The sequence below is a fragment of the Arvicanthis niloticus genome, chromosome 12 (genome assembly GCF_011762505.2).
Source record: "Arvicanthis niloticus isolate mArvNil1 chromosome 12, mArvNil1.pat.X, whole genome shotgun sequence".
NCBI lineage: Eukaryota > Metazoa > Chordata > Mammalia > Rodentia > Muridae > Arvicanthis > Arvicanthis niloticus.
Window position 1 is genome coordinate 20,779,188 of NC_047669.1, and position 20,627 is coordinate 20,799,814.

The window sequence follows — 20,627 nt, forward strand, 5'->3', positions numbered from 1 at the left end:
CTCATCGGGACAGGATAACCCAGAAATTAGTTCCCTAACTGGAAAAAGTTTTGATGTGAACAAGAATAATTTTCATTTTTTATACATTTTTTTACAGTGTCTATATAGACACTGAAAACTGTACTGGTCCATTATATTTAGAACCTGATATTCATAGACACAGATAGTAGGAATTAAGGCAAGACAAGGAACAGAAAATAATGAAAGACACATGAAGAATGGCATTGCAATGAACACACTTGAAATTCACATGCACAAAAATGCTTGTTGAATACAGGGAAAGTTTAAATAGCTATGTGAGTTACAACCAAAATGTACATACTAAGCTACAGCCAAAATGAACATTACCCACAAGTATGACTGACTTGAAATGGGAAGGTGCTTATTCTGCTATTTATAAAACACCTGTAGCTTCCTACCTTCTGGATAACACTCCATTAGATTTCCTGCCCTTCTTGTGTTTGAGTAAGGACACAGGGTTAGTTCTGGTCATTAATGTTGAGCCATTTCCCTCTGAAACATTTAACTGTAGATACAGGAGCCTTCAGAATCCCCTTTCTGTCTAGGATGGTAATTGACAACTTTAAACCTGACCCATTAGCAGAATTCTGTGATGGATAATAAATAGAGCCCTCCCTGTTGATAATGAACATGTAGTGTTAACAGAAAACACATTCTTACTTTAAATTATTAAAAGAAAATTTAAGGGTGGTTTGTTACTACAGGCTAACTTGAGTCTTCCTGCCGGATGCACTGCTCTCTCTCTTCTCTGCATGGGATTGCCTTGGGATGAGCACTGGTAAGAATTTAGGCACACTGCAAGAGTAATGTATAGTTAAGAGACAAATGAGATGGGGCCACCCTAAGATTAACGAAAAAAAAAGCAATTTTGTCAGACTTAGTAGATTTTATATTGTACTATCCCTACTGCAATGCTTATTACTACTATGTTGCTGTTCTTTTTAAACAACCCGAGGATTACAGCCATTACACATAGTGAGTCATTCTTGATGCTGGATAGACAGGGAGGGAAGAGAGAAGATTCCATCTCTTAAACTTCTTAGGCAGATGCAAGAACTATTCCTAACCTACATGGTGTGAATTTCATCCTATGAATATTTATATATATTTCCTCTCCTAAAGAGACTATGGTTCTAGCTAAGGATATTTTATATCTCTTTTGTGTACTTCTGAAATGGTCCTAACACACGAGTCATTCAAGCTGATGGCAGCTCTGCTCTGTTAGAGAGCCACAATAGGACCCACTACTGACAGTCTCTTGAGCGGACTCACAGCGGATGGGTCTATTCATACATTTTCACTTCTTGAAGCTCCTGGAATGTTCACTGAAATCATCAGCACAGGAGTCGGGCAGGGCAGAGAGCAGCGCCTTTGCACTCAGCTGATAACTGATGCAGCAAAGTAAATCAATTGAGACACATTTCTAAGCTGGCTTCTTTAAACACCTGTTTCATTCTGGGCGACATGTTCTCTGTTAGGTTTATTTTCCTGTTCACTGCTTTCAAGCCCCTGGTGCTTTTACTTTTCCAATCTTTGTATTTGCCATTCTTAATTAGAAATGATCCACTGAGCCCAGAAGCCAACTGGGTTTAACATTTAAAAACTCCGGGGTTGATAATAGAATAAAATGTACTCTGGGAGAATGAACCTACATCTACCCGAGTTCTCTGAACTGTCATTGGCCAAATCATACTGTCGCTTCCTTCCCACATCTGATTGTCCATCTGGGATCCCAGCTCACCCACTCCTCTGATTAAGTCTTTGATTGGAGAGCTCTGCTAAATTTCCCTGTTTCCCTGCCCTGCCTCTTGATTCTGAATTTAGCTTCACTTGGCAGATCATGTCTTAGGGACCCACTTATCTATGATGTTGTCTGAGATTCAAGGCATATGCTATTGGGTTTTGCCAAAGATGGCATTATTCTCCAGAGTTCCTTTCTGTCCCACAGTACTTAGCCCCTGGTCTATGTGCTAAAAGTGGAGAAGACTATTATTCTTTGTAGTTCTACACACTAAGGACACTGCATACACTCTCTCCACCACCCAATTGTCTCACAGCACCTACAACCTACCTGACAATGGAGTAGCTATTGTGGTTAGAGTGGTGATTAAGAAGGGGAGGGGAAGTAGACAAGGATACATTGTATATATGTATGAAATGGACAAATAATAGAAGTTGTCAAGTAACAAAATTAAATTAAAAAAACATATAGCGGCTGAATCCCTTTCCTCACAGAGCTCACATTATGCTAATCCACAATTCAATTACTCACATGACTTAACATGGATCCTATCAGGCTAAACCTGATTCTTCATCCAGCTAGCAAGCAAGTTCAATATGATTTTTGCAATTCATAAATGAGGTCTCAATCATGCTCAAAATTGAATTTTTATCAGAACAAGCTAAAAGATTGTTGGCTCATACCAGGTATGGTTAGAGCACCTCCAATAATTGTATATATTTAGAAAAAAAAAAAAAAAAAAGAAAGAAAAAAAAAGAAAAGAAAAGAAAGAAAGAAAGAAAGAAAAAAAGAAAGAAAGAAAGAAAATAACCATGTTACACTCGATTTCCCATAACAGGAACATTTTTGCTTGTCATTGCCACTTGGCTCCTGAATCAGGACCTGAACTGGGATGCACTTGTCCCTTGTAGCCTTTGCCTGGTGTGGCTGACCAATTTCATACAGTTGTGGTAGATAAGTTCCTGGACTTAGTCTTGTAATGTGTTTCTCAAGCCATAGGCTTAAAGCACTAGCCCTTTCATACAATAAATGGGCGTAGGTGTGTGCTGGTACCTCATTTTCTCCTTATTTGGCCTCAACCCCAAGGGCTTGCCTCTGGAGACTAACTGATTCGGTAGTGAGATAAAGCCAGATTCATACCACACCATCCCATTGTATATGTTAAAGGGGTCCTAAGTGAAATCTGGGGAGAAGACAAGGGGAAGGTATGCTTATATCGCAATGATGAGTGAGCTGCCTTCCTGCAATTAAGAACTCAGCTCTATACTGAGTTATCTACTGTTTGGTTGAGTCTAAAGAACAGAGTCTATTAGGATCCCAAGACTCTTATCTGAAATCTCTTTTTTTTTTTCAGTTCTCTTGAGGCTCTTTTCTGTTCATGATCAAGAAAAATGAACTCTTTGTCTTGGTCACAAGCCCTGCCGACAATCACTTCCTGCTGCTACCAAGCATCTATCAATGTACCCAGGCGGGACCCCAGAGTCTACTGGGAGTTGAGGGATATAACCAAAGGAAACTAATGACAAAACAAGTACTTTACCATACCTCTCAGAGTTTGCAAGGATCTTTTGAATTGTCACACATATGAACATAGTGCTCTATGAGTTCTCAGTTCCCAGAATCACATGTGACTTAGACAAAACCTTGATACATTTCAGTAGTCTAGCCATATGAACTGGAGGGATGTTATAGCCCCATAGGTAAGGTGTTTGTCACTTAGAGTGAATCAGATTCCTGTGACCTAGAACTAGGGTCCCATGGGAAGGGCTCCCTTTGACTGTTGGCAGAGCTAAGAGAACAGTATGAGGTTCTCACATGGCCTTTAGGATACCAGCCAGACTCCTCTAGGGACATGGAGGCAGAGGAAGTGCTTGCCTAGGAATCCTTGCATGCAGTGCTGAGGATGGACTCCCAGTGTCTCATGTACACCAGTCAAATGCCTGTGAATGGGCTCCATTCACTGTCCTCCTAGATAAGACTGTTCCTGCCCAAGTTTTCATGCTTCGAGGTATCAGTAATGAACAGAGCTTTCTAAAATCCTGTGTGGGTTTCTAGGAAATCCTTACCTCACCCTGTCCTGAAATACAGCCTCATTGTCATTATCCACTTCGAGCCTCTTTAGACTAATTGCATTATCCATGTCCCCCTAACTGTGCTGGTCACCAGAACTTAGGCCATCCCTTTACGCCCCTCCCCTCTACATCCCTTCATACTACACATCATGTACCATCACCCGGAATCTTACATATTTTACCTATATGTGTTTCCACCAGAATATAAGACCCATTTGGGTAGGAATTCTTATCTGTTTTTATTGGGGTTATTTGGTTTTGATGTCTAGAATAGTACCTGGTACACAGTAGGTACTTTAGAGGTGTTTGCTGGATGACTAGGTAAGTGAACACGATAGAGATACCCAGTCCTTGGTGAGAGCCACTAATGACTAGTCATACTTCTATTTTGTAGATAATAACCATCGCATTTACTCATAGAGGCTGTAGGCCATTCCCACAGTCTCTTGATAGACTGCCTAGAATCTGTCTCATGATATCACTCTGGGAGAAACTTTTGACACTCTTTCATGTCAATGTTTACTAAAAAAAACTATGTCCAATGTCATTACTGGCATTATCTTATCTCAACCCTCTGCCCTCAGTACATTCTTTTATAAAACATTTAATCCAGAAGTCAGCTATTGAGATATTTTTGAGGTCTTGGCATGGTAGGACCGTGGCTGTGATGATGGTCACGTAACCAGGTTAGAAATAGTGGTAGACACATTGTTTTTGTTTGTTTGTTTCTTTTTCTATCTCACTTTAATTTCTGAATCCTTCAGCTCCTTAGAAGCCAGAAATGTTGAAGTAATGGCGATATGTCCTTTCCTGGAAGCCTCTACTCATGTCTGGCCCTTCACTGAAGCTTTTTACTGTGATGTCAAGCTGTAATGTCATCATTTTTTTTCTGCAATGCCAACCAACCAACCAACCAACCAACCAACCAACCAACCAACCAACCAACCAATCAGACATTGCAAAGGCTCCTTCTTTAATGACATGCCCCATTACTAAGCTTGTCTGTGTGGCATTTCAGGGTAGGTAGAGAGCATCTAGGTGACCTGTGATGGCCTAGTTTTGAGGATTATTATCTATAGCTTTTTAGCAAGTGTTCTGTCAGGTGGTTTCAGAAATGCTAAAATATGAAGCAACATGTCAGAATCTTCAACCCCAAAGGAAAGCACAAGAAGAGTGAGCAGCATGGAGCCTCCTACATTCACTCCAAGCTCCCAGCTGGCCTTGGAGGAACTCAACCATAGAAATCAGGTTTATCACCACCTTGCTCCCCTTGAGGCCAAGATACCTATGTAAGTCCTCAGGTATCTGTGAGATTCCCAAACAACACATGGGATGCCATATTGATAGATTACCGTCAGAGTGTCCACCATGCTAAAAATGTATAGATTATTTCTCTGTCAACTGTATTTTAATCCCTATCCACCTTGAGATATCTCTTCACCCAAATGCAAGCGCCACCCACCACTTAGCAACAGTCGGTACAGCCATGCCTACAAACTTGACTTTGCTCCTGGGTATGGGAACCACGGAATGGTCACCATCAACAGGCAACCGAATCCTTGACTATCCTTACAGATAGAATAACACTCCTTATCCTGCCACCCTGGAAACTAAAAGGCAGATACATAAAAACTACTTCTCCATCACTTCTATTTCTAAGTCTTCAAAGTCTCTCAGCAGCTACCCATGACCAGCCTTGCCCATGGTAGACACAGCTGTATTATCATGTCAATGGCACACTTGAGGGTCATTGTTAAATCTGGATGAAGCGCCTATGCTACAACACTTCCTCCAGGACCTGGATAGGTTTGCAGAGCTGGAAGAAGTAGATTTTAAAGGACAGATCTGACAGGCTTATTCCGGAATCTTTACTTGGAATCCCAGTAGTGACAAAATCCAGGCTAAAGAAGAGTGGTGTCAGAGCCTGAGCCTCAGGCTGTGGCCACTTCTCTGGCCCAGTAGAGATGGAAGGCAGGTGTGGTCACAGTTACCAGAATTAAAATGTCACCTTTCACTTTTACATCTACATTGGCTTCCCTTAACTTGCCTTTCTAGATTGTGAAACTGGAATTCATCAAGAGTTTATGTTCTCATGAAAAGCTATTACTGGTCTACAATGCCTATCTCATCCATATGTGTGTGTGTGTGTGTGTGTGTGTGTGTGTGTGTGCATGCACACAAGCACATCACCCCTACAAGCACCTTGTATGATTGCGGTCTCAATCTCCTTTCATGGAATCTGAAACAACAGAGCTGGCTGAATCCTATGCATCCCTGTTCTATAACCCACCTCATTATCTGCTCATTCTGTGTGTTATGGATTGGCATGATTTATTTTTGAGAAATACTTATTTTCTGAGTATACTTTGGAGTTAATCTCATTAGCCATACATTCACACTGGATCTTTCCTCAATGTCATTTTTTTCCTGATCCTCCAAGAATGATATATGTATGACCCATGATATTCCATCTCCATGGTACACATGTAGACTACATATGGCAGATGTTAGATCCCAGACTAACTGCTGCTCTCTACAGACACTACCTTTGAGCTGCCAACACATAACCATCTCTGCCATAACATGCCCAGAGCTCCAGACCGGTGTTTCTTCCCTAGCTCAATATTCTCTGCCAGTATAGCATAGTTCCTAATGGTGTCTCTGTTGTCTTGAAGCTGAAATAACTCAACAGTTCAATTTTTAAGAGCATATGCTGAGTAGGAAGAATGAAAACAAGGGGCTTCCATGGACTGAGGTCCATGCCTTATGAGTATTCCCAAATGTTGATTATTTGAAGTGTTTTAGAGTGGTTCTCTTACGGACTATGTTCTTCGAGGATGGAATTATCTGTAACTCGGTTCTGAAGTCTGTTCATAAAGTCTGCCTTTATAGGGTCTGAGGCTTTATAATATTTACTGAATAAACAAGAGTCCAAGTAACAATATGCATAGGAGGAAGTTGTCATAACATCAGTGCGTTTATGAGACAGAGGAGGAAAATTTGAAATTAAAATTCTAAAATCCACATACAGGGCCACTCCCTGTGAGGTTCAATGGGGATCCAGTCTTCCATCATGAGGAACTGGTACTGGAGTGTTTGAGAATATAACTAAAACAGCAAGGACCAGGAAGGGTGATTTTATCCTTCACTTCCTTTTAGTGGGGGTCCAGGTTTGAGTATCCAAGAATGTGATATATGAGCCATTCAGTTGGAAATGCACCCATTTTCCTGTATGTGTTAGTGATGCAGAAAATGTTTAATTATGTCTATTAATGGAATAGAAGTGATGGCATATGGAATCAAGATGTCATTTCCATTTTTCTTTGGAGAGTGTTGTGTGTGCTTTCCCCTAGCAGGTTTGTTTTTGTAATGATTAGTTCTAGCTCAGGCTATTAATAAAACGAGCTAGTATTTCTGCTGTACAATACCCAGTAGGAGAAGAGTTTACAGTACAAAGAACTCACGCAGGGCTTAGAACTTGCCACAGTTAATCACTCATGTGGATAGCTTTCTTGCACTGAACAATTAAAAAAAAAAAAAACAAATTAAAAGCAAAGAACATTTATGTCCTGGCGAGCAACTTCCCAGGATGGACATCCCAAGACAGAGCTTCAGCTAATGTAATGAAGTCAGTCACAGGAGGTGGAACTCGACCTGATCAAGGCCACTGAAGCTTTTCTTCCTTGGGAGGCCATAGGCCTCTTTGTGCATCAATTCTGTTATCTGTGAGGTGTTCTGTGTACTAGGCTCACTGGTAAGGAGGAAGTAAGAGTCCAGAACAGCTTGCAGACATAGTACAGTGATAAAATACTGAGTGTTTATAAGAAAACAACAAAGTATCATTGTTGCTTCCTGTTCTGGACCTGTGCCTTGTTTTACTTCCTGAAGGCTTGGGACCTTGGGCTTTGGCTTCTGATACAAATTCCATTAAAATATTTTTCACTTCTTGAGGATTCTACTTTTCAAGGGCAGTTAGTCTGATAATGTCTAGGACACCCAAGGAACAGGTACATCCTTTCTTACATCGTTGATTTAATAGGCAGTTTCCCTAACTCCATTCACCTAGCGGGTCTCAGAGTGTGGTCCTTGAACCAACAGTATGAGCATTACCTGGACTCAGGTAGAAATGAAAATTTACATATCTACTCCAGATGGACTGAAACACATAATTCTGAGAGTGGGGCCCAGGATCTGTGTTTCAACAAGCCCTTGAGGTAATTGTGATATCTATATCTATATCTATATCTATATCTATATCTATATCTATATCTATATCTATATCTATATCTATATCTATATCTATATCTATATCTCAGACTCATACATATATATGAGTTTGAGAACCACTGCTTTAGGCCAAAGAGAAAATGGAAAACCAGAATTTGAGCATTTGGATGTGCCAGAGAAGGTGCTTAGGGTCTTTTCCAATCACCCTGTAAAACTAGCTATTTAGAGCTGGGTACAAAGTGATATGTTAAGTTGTGTTAAAGGCCCTTCTCTGTTACACATAAAAAGAGCACACATATCTGCAGTCTGTGCATTCATATGTATTATGCACAGATTATACATGTACATGTGTTACATGCTGACTTGGCACATGAGGTGCTCTTAAAAATGCATCCCTGCCTCTGTCATGTTCTGATTTCCCTCCTTGATTTTGTTTCTTTGTAACAATTATTGCTTTCTAATATGATGCATTGACTCTTTATTTGTGTTTTTGTCTCTTCCAGTGAGAATACATATCTTCTGAAGGTGACATGTTTTATTCCTTCATGTCCTATATTTAGCAATACTACCCCGAATGTGCGTGATTTCATCATTCACGTTCCTAGCTCTAAGAAGCATACCTAGCACCTACTATACACTCAGGAAATATTTTGCTCTGGGAGTTAGAAAAACACTGGGGTCAGATCAAATGCTGTAGCTCCTGTGTACCTCCTAATCTGTCAGTTTCACTACAGCAGAAAGCTTGGCCTTTCAGTTCCTGAACTGGGCTCTGAGATAAGTCCACCCACAGGGTTCTGGTCAGTGCCATCCTCAGGAACACAGTTCATCATCTCCAAATGTGCCCTTTGGGTCTTACTAGTTATGGAGCAGTGTATTGAGTGACTGACATGTTCATATAGCTGTCTGGGGCTGATATATAGCTATGCAAAGGAATCGTGAGACACACTAGGGAAACGATAACATAAAAAGAGAAGTTAGGGGCCCAAGTTCTAGTTTTTACTTTGCCACTAAGTTGTCATATGCACTCAGGCAAACAGTATTATCTGTCTTGGTTTTATCTTACTGGTCTCATTTCTTCTTGCAGTTGCTATACATCTGTTCATTTGTTGTCTGACTAAAAAGCATGTTTCCTGAACTGGTAAGTTCTATGAGAACAGGGTCTATTGGCCCTCCTACTTTTTAATGCCCAGCCAGCAGTTGGAGACATTTCTTAAATATACAGAGTAAACAAATCTCTGGGGGAACTAACCAGTGATTTCAGCCTGTGCTCTGCAAGTAACCAAGCAGCAGGTATATAGATGTGTGTTGCAGAGACCCTGACCTAAAGAGCTCTCTAGTCTTAAGGAAGAACAGAATCCTGGTCTGCACTGGCCACTGATGCAGAGTGGAGGTGGCTATGCCATGGAAAGCTCAGGCTAGCCACCTGGCTATCACCCCTGAGGCTTGGAAAAGCACAGCTATAGCAAAGACAAACTGCAGAATTGCAAGTCTATTATTTCCAGTGTTCAGGTCACTAGGAAAACATACAAAACACTGCTGACCTTTCCTACTGACTGTGACAAACCACTGGAAAAAATTTGCTGACTTCTTAGTGTCTGCCATGAGAAGTATGTTCAAGAAATGGAAGCCTCCTTGTCTGCCTCTGCCTCTGCAGGCCCTGCACACACTTGTTAGCTGATGGGGTTTCTAAGGATCCCCCACTGACCAAGAACTAAACCCTATAAGGCTCTTACTAGCTCATGGAAATGCCCTCCCTCTCCAGGCTTGGCTGAAGGGAGCATTTTTCAAAGTATCTACTTCTGGAAATGTATGTTTCCCCAATGGGCCTTGCAACGTGCTATGGCTTGATATCAAAATTTGAAAATAAAACTGAACAGTTGATTATCCCCTGAAGGTGCTGACCTGTCATTACGTGGAACAAGTCCAGAGTTGACCTGCTTGTTCTGGACTACCTTTGCCCCTCTCTTCCTCCACTTTACCCTCTCCTCCAATCCCTCCCTCCCTGGTAGAGAGAATTTTACTCCCGACTCTGTCCCATCCCTTCTGCTTTTCCCCTATTAGTCTTATTTACAGATGGTCATTCATCTTTGTTCTGGAAAACAAGTTCTGTTGCTAGGAAACCAGGAAGTAAAATTGCTGTGGTTGATGGGATTCTTATTAATGACTGCGATTGCAGGTGTTCCACCATCCTGCCACAGAGACAGACACAATCTATGCATCTGTACTCAGCTTGACAGGTCTTTCCGGGAAGTGGGAAGGCAGAGAATTTAAGGGCCTCCGAGCTCAACAGAAGGTATTTATAAATCACTATATATCAACAGCCTGCTTTAGAATCATTTTATTAGAACACATCCAAGAAAGAGACATATGGAAAAAAGACAGCAGCAAATCTCAGTCATGCAAATGCCCGTGTTAAGGTTCTCCATTGGATTTAAGTTCAAGTACAAAGACAGTCCTTTCCTGAGCCAGGTGCAATTCCAGAGAATGACACTTTGCATTGCGAACATATACCCTTTCGCAAAGTTCAGAACACTGAACAAGCCACTTTCTCACAGTAAAAGTGTGAGACACATGGAAGTGTAAACTTTTAAGGACCCTCTTCCCTGCCCTCCCCATCACCCAGCCTGGGAAGTGAGCCCAACTTCGGGACCTCTTAGAAATAAGGTTTAGTTTATTGAAAATAAAGCAGTGGGCCTTAAAAAAAGGTTAGAAAATGAGTGTTTTACATATATATATTTATATTATAGTATATTTATATCTATTTATATGAAATGGAATCATCCCTGTCTCTTGCCTTGGTATGGGGGTTGGGGTTCCACGAAACTTTCTTAGGGGTTAGGGTTCTTTCTTAAATGTTATGGAAGCTGGAGGACTTTAAAAAAATTTATTATGAAAAATTGGAAACATATACAAAAGTGAGAAAAGTATACTGAACACCCATGTACCATCTAGTGTCGACAGCCATCAACAGGTGGCCAGTTGGCTTCATTTAGGTCTTCTTGCGTTCCCCACCCCACCCAACAGGATTGCTTGAAGTAAATAGGACTAGAATGGTGGTCTTTGCCCCAGAGACCTCCGAAAGAACTGGGGAGGAGGCTGCATCAAACAGAAATGTGTTGAAGGAAGTGGCTGCTGCCAGTACTTGGGAGAGGCTGGATTTGACCCTCCCCATCTGTATCTCAGGCCCGTCCCCACACATTCTCATGCTGTAGAGAGGAGGAGCTACAGCATCGGGATGGCCTTGTCCAGCCTGGGGGAGGGTCACTGCTCACAGAAACATTCAACCTGAAGAGAAACTAGAATCAAATGTGTCCAGTTAGCTACCCTGTCTACTTGAGTTGCAGACTTTTGGGGAAGTAATGGCCTGATGTGGGGGTGGGGGTGGATTCCCTGGTGTGTTAGGTTGGGAGCTGGGGGAAGTACATGGTGCGCTGGGGCCTCTTGGTAAATCCCTGTTGCCCCACCATTTTTGGACTTTGGATCGAAGCTCAGCAACCTCAAAATTGCACCCAGGAGAGAAGCAGGGAGGCCCGGGGTGAGCCCATGGCCCAGGTGGGCAGATTTTGCTTGGAACATGTTGCCCTCTGAGCAAAGGCTGCACCCCATACCAGCCCTGTCAGAGCAGTCTCAATAGAGTTGGGTGATTGGAGTCCTGGTGGGAGGTCCCAACGGTGCCACGGCTAACCCGGTGAGCTGCAGGGACAAGTCCCAGGCTGCGCGCTAAACGTAAGTGGAGAAAGGATCTCCAGGTCCCAGGTGCCACCGAGGAACAAGGTTGCCATCCTGTTAAGAAAAGGGCTGGGCTCTGTGATTTGCATATGACTTTGCAAGAATCTGCATGAGATCCCATTGCCCTTTATAGAGAAACAGTGTTAAACCATCAGTGTAACCTACTCCTAGTAACCCAAATGCACAGACTACAACCTGCAAGACATAACCGTTCTTTCAGAAGAGAAGAGAGAGGAAGCAGAGCTGGGTAAGATCTCCCTCAGTCTGAAGGTTCAGAAGAGTCCAAGCAGGTCCAGGATCCAGAAAAGGATCACTGATTGGTCACGATGCCAGAACTCAAATCCATCTCTTTTCAATTCATGAGACCTTCCCACATGGACCCATCCTGCAGTGGTTTCTCAATGTCTTGGACAGATATATAACAGGGGCAGCAGGAACAGCATTACCAGGAGAGTAACAAATAAGAGGCCATACTGGCAGAGATCCCTATGTTTACACTGTATCCCTGTTAGACTTTTCTTACACTCTTTCAGGGTCCCACACCCTACCAAGCCTAGATGTAACATTTAATTGAGAAAGAGAAATAGAGAAAAGGTTGCCTATTCCTGTAGACGTTTGACAGTAATGGGTTTAAAAATGTGTGATTTTTTTTTTTTTTTAATATGGCCAGAGCCCATGCTATACAACAACCTGTAGTTTTCTTACGGCTGGTTTGGGCAGACTACAAGGCAGTCTGAAGGAGTAAATTACTAAGTGGGCTAGTGAGTGTGGGCAGATTAGTGACCCAGCATCTATGTCAAACAATGGGTTATTGTTTCTCTAAGGAAAATGATAAGCTTCCAGTGGCCACTAGCAGAGTGAAGTATTTCAAATGGCAATGGGTCCTAGGGAAGAGAGAAGGACAGTGTCTCCACTTCAGGTTTGACATGGAGTCAAAGGCTCCCTCATGCCTACCCCACAGAAATGAGAAATCCAGGTCCACACTCTCCCAGTCAGAATTTCAGCCGAGGAGAAGAAACTTGAGCAGCAAGCTGAATGGCATTTATTCTAGCTGTCCTGAGCTCAGGGAAGGCGGGACACAGTCCAGATGGTAGAGGGAGAAGAGATTTGCAAGAAAGCCTGGAGCTGACTACATGCACATGGGAGTCACTCAGGGGCAAGCCCTCATGTGCCCAACTACGTCACCGTAGTATGGTCATAGGGCTTCCAGGATATGAAAGCACAATTTCCCCAGTCTAATGCCGCCCTGATAGGAATGATGGAAGGGGCATGCGTCATCGATGCTCACTCCGTACTCAGTAGTCTCCTGCTATGTTTGCTACCATTCCTAGGCTAGCTAATATATGCGTTATAAGGCCTGTACAATTTATCTCAATGGTAGAATTGGATAATTTTATAAACATTGGATTTTGCCTCCTGTTGTTCTTTATTTGCCACCACTAATAGTTTATAGAATTTTGAATCTTTCGTGTGCCAAGGACCTGAGCATTTATATGCGTTGCTCCACATACTTGTGTATGTGGTGGGCATCACTGCCCTCATTTTGCAGACAGAGTCCTGGAGAGGTCCTGCCCAGAAAGTGGACGCATGGGGTGAGCTCTGAGTTAAGGTTTGTCTGTCTTCAAAGCTGTCCTTCACCACTGGTGTGTGCTGCCCCCATCTCTTAGATGACGACTGGACATCTGTATGACATCGGGTCTAAAGAATCCCTCACATACAGATCTATCTTATATCCTGGGAGCTATCCAGAAGTGGCTTGAGTAATTTTATTATAGACCCATTAATATAATTATAATTAATTATAATTAATATAATTTTCTATAGAAAATTCCTTATACCCTTTCAACCTCATGCTATGAATGGCTCTGTACATCTGCAAATCTATTTGAGGATGGTTTGATGTATAGAGATACTCAGGAATAAAACCCACATAGACACACTGAGTACACGGTTTTCAAAGAATCCTGAGAAATGCACACACCTGCCCAGGAAGACATGATTGGATATACCCAGTATGTCAACAGAGTAATAACACAGATGCATGGTTTTAAATTTTTTGTTGTTGTGAGAAAATATCTCAATAATTAGCCTAGGCTGACAACCTTGCCTCAGTTTCCCAAGTCAGAGAGCTGGGATCATAAGTGTGTACTACAAATGGCCAGATGCCTAGTTATTCATGATCCTGTTGAAATGACTTAAAAAAAAATTGACCTAATGGAAGGACTGGTGGAAAAATGTTTTAAGTGGAGGAATAAATGCTACTGATTTTCCTATTGGAAAAATAGCTATCAGCTTAGAATTCAGAATAATCTCACATGTAATCATCCCATGCCTTTGGCTTCCTGTGCACAAGTATGAGGGTCAGCGTCTAGATATACTCCCTGGTGACTGTAAGAGTCCTCGGAATCCTCAGTCCTAAGGGCTTCTCTATGTTCGAATTGCTCATCTTCTGGACACTGAGTTGGCAACACTTTGTATCTGTCATCTTCAAGTATGTGTAAGAAACATTTATCTTTGGCATTTCTCATAAGGTGCAAGTATCAGGGAGACTCACTTTATAGCTCTATGACTTTTATCAGTTGGATTTGCTCAGCATTTTGGGGGAGAGGTTATGTTGAGATTTCCTTGTTTTTCTCTGCCCAGGTACAGTTGCCTTCATATGAATCTTGCACGTGATATATCGTAGGCCATGTCCTAATAGCTGACTCATAATGAAGCTCCCTGAGGCATAGTGAGATGTTATGTAGTCACTGTGAACATGGGAGATAAGGCCAGACATCCAGGGAGATAAAAACAGCCACAGACAAAGAACATATTTATTTATGTTATATCCTTATACGCATTCATGTTCCACGAACCACGGCAGGTATTTTGCAACAGACTGTTAAGTGAATCTTAACTGCAAATTGCCAGTGGTGTTCTCTATTGTAATTTATCTGATTGTGTGTTCTCAGTGTTTTGTTCTGATGGATTAGGAAGCTTCTGAGGCAGGGGTGTACCTTAATTGCCAGTCCTATAGCTAAGATAACAATCAGCCTCCTCTTGTCCCTGATTCAGGGCATGTTCTATCGGGCACAGGAGATAGTAAGCACACATACAATACACAGAACATGAAACATTCTTGGCTTTTGAGTTCAGTTATATCCCATTCTGTTGGTCAGGAGGAAATCATAGTATTTATACTATTTAAGACAAATGTTGCTTTGTGTATTTTCCTGCATCATCCAATGAGTTTCTTTACTGGGCTTGGCCTGTGTGGGGGCCACGTGGATGGAGGACCAGGATTCAAACTGCTCTACACTTTTTGGTTGTATGACCTTGAGTAAGCTATTTACTCCTCAACTGATATAGTCTATAAAACCTGTCATCTGTAAAATGAGGAGAATGATACTTACCTCGAGGACCAGAGGCTCCTCATGCTAGGGGCTTAGGCATAAAGGCAGGGGCTACTGGTTACTACCCTGGATTGGCTTTCTTTCAGCCAGCCTGTGTGTCTGGCCCACAGTATCAGTGACTTCTTAGGGAAAGGACAGAATCTGCCCCATTAGATGAAGAGGAGCTTTCTGCCTTGAGTGGGAATTCTGCATGTTGTCTGTGCTCCTCCATTATATAGGAAACTTTATAAATACCATAGCTGGCTTATAAAACTATTTTTCTACCTCAAGTTTCAAACCAGAACCCAGGCTGGGAATTCTCCTTGCTGTATCCATCAGAGTTAAAAACTGGGACACACAGTGAGGAAACTAACTACTGGATACTGCACACGGAGAAAACACAAGTGCTATAAAACACACCTTTAGATAAACTCTTCTCAAGAACTGAGTTTTGTAGCTTCTTGTTTTGCTTCCTCATACAAGCTATGCTGCTCCAAGAGCTCCCGGGATCTAACAGTGCTGCACACTGAGCTCAGGGCTCTGACTGCATCCTGCAGGGAGGACATGGGCAAGGGATGCAGCTGTGGGGTGACTGCACAGCACAGGTAGGTCCATCTGTGAGGTACTTTGCCAGGGACAGACCAGGTGCCCAGTCTCCAGAAGAAAGCCAGCCACAGCCAGCATTACCCAAGCCCCCATCTTTTCTTATCCCCTTTCTCCCTCTTTATAGGGACTGCTCTCACTGCGCTCCGTGCCCAGACAGTGTTGAAGATAGCCTTGAAGCTGCTCCACTTTATGGTTTCAAGTTTATCAGAAACCTTTCCCTCTGCCCTTGACTGTAACTGAAGAGGAAGGGATGGTGTGTGTGGAGGGTCCTTGACCTTCCAACAAACTTCCCTCCTCTCAGAAACTTGATGTTCGTGAAGTGGCCTCTATAGGGAGCCTTATGTGTCTCCTGGAAACCCTTCCTTTCCAAAGCACCAGGGACTAAAACCAAACTCAATAGACTTCTCCTCTTTCCAGGGCTCATCTTTGTGCAAAATCTCTATGTGTGTTTCTGTGTTCTAAGATCTCCCTTACCTGTCCCTCCCGTCTCCAAACAGTAGAGCTCGGTGAGGAGCCCATCAGGCCCCTCTCACCCTGACTCCTGCCTCTGGCCTTTCCTTCTCTTGCCCAGCCTTTTCCAAGGCTCTGGACTTTTATAACCAAATCAAGTTGCCAGTTTCTAACCTCAGCCTATAGGCAAATCAGCTGAATTCTTTCTCATTACTCAAGACACCAATGAGAGGTCAAGAGCAGTTTCCCAGCAGGCACCCTGCGGGCAGATGGAGGACACATTCTAGTAGCCAGCTAACACTCGTCTTAGCTCTTCCTATTCTTTAGAAAATACTACCTATTGGGATTTTTGTTGTTGCTAATAAAAGCACTATGGAAGTACAAAAAGCCACCTATCAGAAATAACCATAATTTATATTTTGGTATATTTCCTTCATATATACATATATGTATACATGTATATACAGACACATATATGTGTATATGGACATATAAACACAAAGCACACATATGTACATACACATGGTCCCCTTTTGTGTTTAGGAGCAAGACTAGTTCTTTCATGTTAAGAGAAAGGAAGTCTCAGAGCAGATGGGAAAGAAAAATAACTCCGGGCCTCAGCCCTGGTAGCCCTTCACCCGTGCCAGCCATAGTCACTGTTTCTATGGTGTAACGTCATAGGCCTGATGACCAGGAGAAATCACCAGCCATAGTCACTGCTTCTATGGTGTAATGTCATAGGCCTGATGACCAGGAGAAATCACCAGCCATAGTCACTGCTTCTATGGTGTAACGTCATAGGCCTGATGACCAGGAGAAATCACCAGCCATAGTCACTGCTTCTATGGTGTAATGTCATAGGCCTGATGACCAGGAGAAATCACCAGCCATAGTCACTGCTTCTGTGGTGTAATGTCATAGGCCTGATGACCAGGAGAAATCAGCCTAACCCTTGTTCCAAACCACACAGCAAATACCTCTTAAGCATGTGGAAAATATATTTGAAACACACTGATTCATAAGTACAGACAAGCAGCAGATATACACAAAGCACTCTGTTCTTTCCAAGCACTTCCTGTGAATGCCTAACTCACCTCTGTGTGCTGGAGATAAAAGTAGGTATCAGACACGAACCCTGTCATCATGGACCTGGTGATTCAGATAGAAACTCATTCACGAGAAGCAGAAGTGAACAGAGGAGGAGAGAGAGACTGTCTCACAGAGTGCTGAGGGAGGAGTGAAAGCCAAGAATCATTCCAGTACTGAAGGAGGTGTGTTTTAGCAGGACTCTCTCCAAGGTCAGAGACTTGTCTATCAGGACGGGAAATTAGAGTGAGTCCATATAACAGATCAGATAGATCAGTACATAAAAGACATGAGTCAAAAAACCAAGCAAAGATGATTACATGTATACCAGAGAGGAGAGGTCTGCAGACAGCTAGGGGCCCCGGGAGTTGGGGGTAGGGGTGGGACAGAACAGGAGGCAAGGGTTGAAACTGTTTGAAGTACGAGGCTGCTATGGTTCAGAGGCATGTTGCTGTTCCTGAAACAGCTAGAAACAAATTTCCTACATGACACAACAATGTGAAGCCAGGCTCAAGGGCAGGCCCTCCACAATGGCTGCAAGACAGCAAGAGGGAATGAATCACCACAGGACACAGTAGCATACTAGCTTCCAGGGGCCAAAAGTGCACTCACATTCACAAATCTGGGGTTCTGGGGAAAATGACACTGCTCTGCCCCGAATACAGAAGTCACACCAGTTAACTGGATTGAAGAAGAGGATACACTTGTACAGAAGGCACATTAGTTAACTGGATTGAAGACAAGGATACAATTGTCTGGCACTGAGACCAAGGAAGGGAAGCACACAAGTCAGACTGAGCTGGCATTGCTCATGTCCGCTGTGACCCTGACTGGCTATCTGTTTATTGATTTGCTGCGTCTTCAGCTGAGCACAGTGTTCATGGGGTCAGAGAGTGCCTGGCTGTCTTACCACTGCTCCTCCATCTTGGAACAGTAAACACTACTTGGAACAGTAGGTACTCGGAAAAGAAAAACATGGTGGATGATGAATACCAAAGCGCCATCCCAGGGGCACGGGTTCAGATTCTTTTGTCATGGGTGTCGGAAGGGAGGTAGCAAAAAATATGGAGGGAGGTGAGAGAGATATAAAGAAGGACTGGAGCAGAGACAGCCAACTGCAGTTGGTCAAGGCATAAGGTGACGAGTGTCACATGGCAGGGGGAAAGGAGGTGTTTGACAATGTGAAGAAGAGGAGGTGATGAGTTAGTTGAACACTGGAGTGATCACAAAGGGGAGAGTCAACGAGTGTGCTGGGCTAACAGAGGAGCCCTCGCCGAGTCCACATGAGGAGAAAGGCAATTCTTTGGCCCCTATACTAAAGGCTCTCAGTGGTTCTTGGATGATGCTCAGAAAAGTGTTGATTGATAGCATTCAGTGTCTGCCATGATCCACCCAACCTAACATTTCTTTCCCTCAACTCACCACACAAACCCTGAACTTCAACCAAGCAAACTTACTCTCCATGTCCCAGTTATCCTCAATCCCTGTCTGGATTGAGCTTCTTCCCACTCCCAACATCTTCACTGCTCTAGTTTGTTCTAGTTAGCAAAGCTGTGTGGAATCATCTCTGATCCTCCCAGATTTAATGACCCTTTGACCACAATGCCAAACGCGTCACCTTGAGTTCAATTGTTCACTTTGCCATTTGTGTATTTAATGAGTATTCATCAAGAGCCAGCTATGAGTTGGCACTGGTAAGACTTGGTGATGCAGCAGAGGTCTGAGATGGACATGTTTTTATCCTTGTGGACTTAAAGTCTGCTGGAGAAACCAATCACATGACCTCACAGGTTCTTATGTAATCCCTGAAAGCAACTGGCACCAAGCCAAGCTGTGGCCATGAGACAGTGTTGGAATGAATTCCTGTTAGTTCTGGGTTTTCTGTATCCTCCTTGATGCCAATTGCTTGGCCTTTGTGACAACATACAGAAGTAACTTAGTCCTCTGACAGATCAAGGAACTGAAGACCCAAATCACAAGCTGTCTATAAAATCGAGATTGAAGAGGCTTACTGTGTACACAGGTGTTTAGTTTTGTCACCCACAGCCTTCCTTTTCACGTCTTGGATCTGCTTGTTGGACAGCCAAGTGACAAACTCATTGTATTTATCATCCTTCTTCTAACATGTTTCATTGCTTCAACTCTACTGCATGTCATATAGTGTCTTATAATAATACAAGCTACAACGTGACTGCATCTTACTCGCTTACTGGCTCTTACTCTTCAGAACTTAGAGGCTGACAGAAACCTATAGCACGTGTTAGGTCTGCATGCTGGTACATTCTTCTGTGGATACATAAATGGTGAGCTATTCTGAAATACTCCATGCAATAAATGCTTTTTGTCATGTCCCATGACACTCAAGCTTGTTAGTTCATTAAAAATCAAATTATGCTCTTATCAAGAGGTAAAACAGAGAAGAGGAAGACAAGCCACCAACTGAGCTATTTACATATATAGCCCATACAAACTAATAACTATATGCTCCTAGTATTAAATACATAAATAAATAAATACTCCAAGCAACCTACTAGATAAATAGATAAAAAAACAAACAAACAAACAAAAAAAAAACTCGAGTGGTGACTTTGGACAGGAGGAAATTCAAGGCTGTCTCAAGGATGTGGAAAAATGTGCAGTCCCATGAGGAATCAGAGGAACACGACTTCATCAGAAGCAGGTGCTACTCAGCCACCAGCTCACAAGCCAGGAAAGCAGAATGTCTGAGGGTTTCCTGCACACTGGGTGGAATGTAAATTTGGCTCAAGAGACACATGCATAACCACCACCTAGCAGTCCCACCCCTAGTCTGACATGCTATAATAGCTGATCTATGAATGCCGGGATATACATAACAAGTGCGCTCACAACAGTTATTGGAAATAGCCTTGATGCTCTGTGCAAAGAATGAGCAGAATTTAGTATATTCACATGATAATGAAAATGAACACATAGCTCTACACATCAGCACCAATGGGTCTCAACAAACAATATTAGTGATGAAACTAAAGCAGAAAAGAGTATGGGGTCTGAGTCTAGTCAGAAAAACTACATTGCTAGTCACATTGAAACTATATTATTGTGGAGCATTTATATAGGAGGTAAGATTAAGAACATTATGAATGTGAGGGGTATGGTCACCCCTAGGGCAAGAAACTCAGGGCTGTGTCCAGGAGGGCACATGGAGGATTCTGGGAAATGGTTGGTGTTCTACTTCAACCTCTGCATGGTCGATATCTGCTTATTTCATACTTATCCACTAATGTCTTCAGTTGTGTTGTGCATTTGTAGAGCACATATTTCACACTTGGAAAAAAATGT

The 20,627-nt window shown here is 42.7% G+C and overlaps 1 protein-coding gene across 25 annotated transcripts in view; it reads right to left on the reverse strand.

Annotated features, from left to right (window-relative positions):
• Kalrn (kalirin RhoGEF kinase) overlaps nt 1–20,627 on the reverse strand; it is a 592,635-nt gene that overhangs the window by 162,109 nt on the left and 409,899 nt on the right. For 8 of the 25 annotated variants that reach the window (XM_076942861.1, XM_076942859.1, XM_034515131.2 and 5 more), the window contains exon 34: nt 10,390–11,844. The exons of the other annotated variants lie outside the window; for them this stretch is intronic. In XM_076942861.1, the coding sequence (XP_076798976.1) occupies nt 11,782–11,844 (63 nt within the window). In that variant the 3' untranslated portion in view covers nt 10,390–11,781. Of the gene's footprint in view, nt 1–10,389; nt 11,845–20,627 lie in introns of those variants that run through there. 25 annotated transcript variants of the gene reach the window in all.